Source organism: Bison bison, unplaced genomic scaffold, assembly GCF_000754665.1.
Source record: "Bison bison bison isolate TAMUID 2011002044 unplaced genomic scaffold, Bison_UMD1.0 scf7180017864526, whole genome shotgun sequence".
In the NCBI taxonomy this organism is placed as follows: Eukaryota; Metazoa; Chordata; class Mammalia; order Artiodactyla; family Bovidae; genus Bison; species Bison bison.
In genome coordinates, this window is record NW_011495077.1 from 4,243,533 (window position 1) to 4,246,540 (window position 3,008).

General features: G+C 48.2%; 1 protein-coding gene across 1 annotated transcript in view; it reads right to left on the reverse strand.

Moving 5' to 3' along the window:
• Window positions 1-519, reverse strand: part of ARIH1 (ariadne RBR E3 ubiquitin protein ligase 1) — a 105,528-nt gene extending 105,009 nt beyond the window's left edge. The window contains exon 1 of the mRNA XM_010831423.1: window positions 2-519. Within this exon, the coding sequence (XP_010829725.1) occupies window positions 2-181 (180 nt within the window). The 5' untranslated portion in view covers window positions 182-519. The remainder of the gene's footprint in view (window position 1) is intronic.
• Between the last annotated feature and the right edge of the window lie 2,489 nt (window positions 520-3,008).

The window sequence follows — 3,008 nt, forward strand, 5'->3', positions numbered from 1 at the left end:
GTCCGTCCCGCTCCCCGCCAACGCCCAGCCCCGGCTCCACCAGCTCCACCTCGCCCAGATCCAGGTTATCATCGTCCGGCTCATCGTCGTCCTCGTCCTCCTCCTCCTCGGCGCCGCTGTCCTCCTCGCTGCACTCTTCGTCCTCGTCGAACTCGTAGTTGTAGCCCTCGTCCGAGTCCATGGCGCGACGCGCGGAGGCCCGGCGGACGCTGGCCCTGAGGCGGGGAGAGGGCGGGGACGCCGAGGCCCCGGCTCTCGCTCCGGCTCCGGCTGATGTCCGGACGCAGGCCTGGCTCCGGCCCCGCGAGCCGCGGCTCTCCCCGGGCGCGGCGGTTGGCGGTTGGCGGCTAGCGGCGGCGGGGAGGGCGCGGAGGAGGGAGGGAGGGAGCGAGGGGGCCGCTTGCCGCCCGCCTCAGTCAGACGCGGCTCCGCTCAGGCCTCCGAGAGAAAACAGTCCCCAGCGCCACCTCCACGGCCGCTGCTACCGCTACTGAGCCAACAAAGGGGCGTGCGTCACCGCGTCGCGCTGCGTCGTCGCGTCACTGCTCTTGACGTCATCGCGCCCCGCCCCGCCGCCCCTGCGTGGAGTGCGGGGAGACCCCACGGCCTAGGTTTGCCCTGGGAGCGCGGCGCCCCGGGAATCGCATGCTGGGTTCCGGCTGTGGTCGCTGTTGGGGCCCTCAGCAGCGAACAGAGTAGTGGAGGAGCCTATGGCCGTTGGTCGCCGAGAGCGAGAGGGGGCCTGGTCCGCCCAGGTGGTGGATTTTTCCGCAGGCCATGATGATCCAGCCCCTCGCGCAATCCTTTGGGGAAGGCGGCCTTCCCCCAGGGCCAGAGAGACCCTTCCCGCCGGCCCGGGAGTGATTCCAGGAATACCTCGGCTGTTGAGCTACTGTTCCTGTAGCCTGGGCTACTCAGTGGAGTCTGTTTTATGCAGAACCTCTAAGCTGTGTTGCTGGTGAACCCCGTTTTAAGTAATTAGATTGTGTACTCTCCGGACATGCTGTGATTTTTAAGTCGCCTACAGTGACGTCATTTAAAAGAAGCGTTTCCTGAACTCAGGTTATCAAGCACTATTCAAGGCACTAAACTGTTAAAAGTCATGGCTTGTCTTAATTGAGTACTGTGTAAGATTTTTACATACATATTTCTTATCTTCATGGAGCCACAGTACCCATTTTATACCTGAGACTGAAAGGGAAAGAGACTTGAGGAAGACCACGGAACATTTGTCCTATGTTTTAGCACCTGGGTGACCTTAAATAGCGATCATAAAAATAATTTAAAATGCATAATATGTATTATACGCTTCATTATATATAAAATGGGTTGTAAGATAATACAATGGAGACAATACTAGAAATACATACAGGGACCAAATAAAGCAGAGAGAGAATGCCTGTCTCCTATCTGGAAATGTGTTGTGTGAGCTGAGTGTTGATAGATGGCCAGGAGTTTAACAGAGAAAGTAGGGAAGATGATCTAGCCTGAGAAAATAACAAAAGCGAGAGCACAGTAGGCATAAGATAGTTTAGTTTGGGGAGCTTAAAATGCAAGGAGGGTAAATGACAAAATATTAAGCAAGTTGTGAACAAGAGAGGAAGAGCATTTTATGCCATTCTAGTAGACGTAAATCTTTGTAAACAGGACAGAAAAGCCAGAGAAATATTCTGAAGGAAGAAGAGGCACGAGAAAACTTACTCTTGGGATAACAATCCTCTTGAAGGATTGGCCCAGATTGGAAAATTTTTAAAGTCTGAATCCCTAATTTACTGATAAATCTTACCTTTCAACATACAGTTTCCCATTGGAATCTGATTTTGAAAAGTGAAAAATACCTTTATAATGGAAATAAGTCTTATTAATTTGTACATTTCGTAAAGTTTTTAATAATAAGATTTCCTAAAATACTCCAAGGATTTGCAAATTAAAACTTACATTTTGTGTCTTGGTCCTTTCTTGTTTTTATTTTAGCAGTTCTAGGTAGTTGCCACACCTGGAGCAACCTAAGAATACTAGCAACCCTTCTCTCCACCCCATCCCTGTTCTTACACACCTAGAGAAAATTCAGCAAGGCTTGACAGTACCCTAAACTCCTTTACCCCATCTTTTTTTCATCCACTCCTATATTGACTGAACCCTACCATCCATAGCCTCCCCTTTGATACGGAGCAGCTGACCACTACTGGAGAAATTTCCATGATCACATGCATTCTGTTACTAAATTCCAATCACCTACCACACCTGATGCCTCAACACCCAGCAGCCCTGTTAAATTTTTCTAAATTGTTCTGCCACTCTAGGCAACTCTTTGAAATCTTCACCAGTTTTTTTCAAATCCCCAACCCTGCCCTTCCAAATCTGCTCAAAGTACATGACTACATCACAGAAATTTGAAATCATAAGGACCTCTGTGACTGAAGCATACTGAGCAAAAATCGAATGTTAAAGGATGAAGTCAGAGAGGACAAATCAAGGTAGAGGGCCAGCAGGACCTCGTAGGGCATCTTAAGAAGTTTACATTATTACAATGGAAATCATTAAAGGATTTTAAACAGAAGAATTAAATAATATGCTCTCTTTTTAAAAAAAAATAACAGTGCTTTTTGGAGAATAGACTATGAAAGCAGAGACCAATTAGGAGGTCATCTCAGAAGTCGAGGTGAATAATGCTAACAGCTTAGGCTAGAGTTGTGACAGTGGGGCTGATTTGAAAGTGGAGCCAACAGATTTGCTGATGGCCTGACTGTGAGGTTGATAAAGGATGAGGATGCCTCCTAAATTTGGGGTTTGAGCAACTGGGTGAATGGTGGTGTTTACTGAAACGAGTTAAAAATGATTGGCTTGTTAGACATTGACGTAGAGATACTGAGAAGGCAGTTTCACATACAAATATACAAGACTGAAGGTCAAGAGAAGGTAGGGCTAGATAGAATTTCACCAGTGTTTATGTCAACAATGTTGAGAAGCAGCCTAGGAAGGAATAGAGCAGAATTTACCTCTGCCCC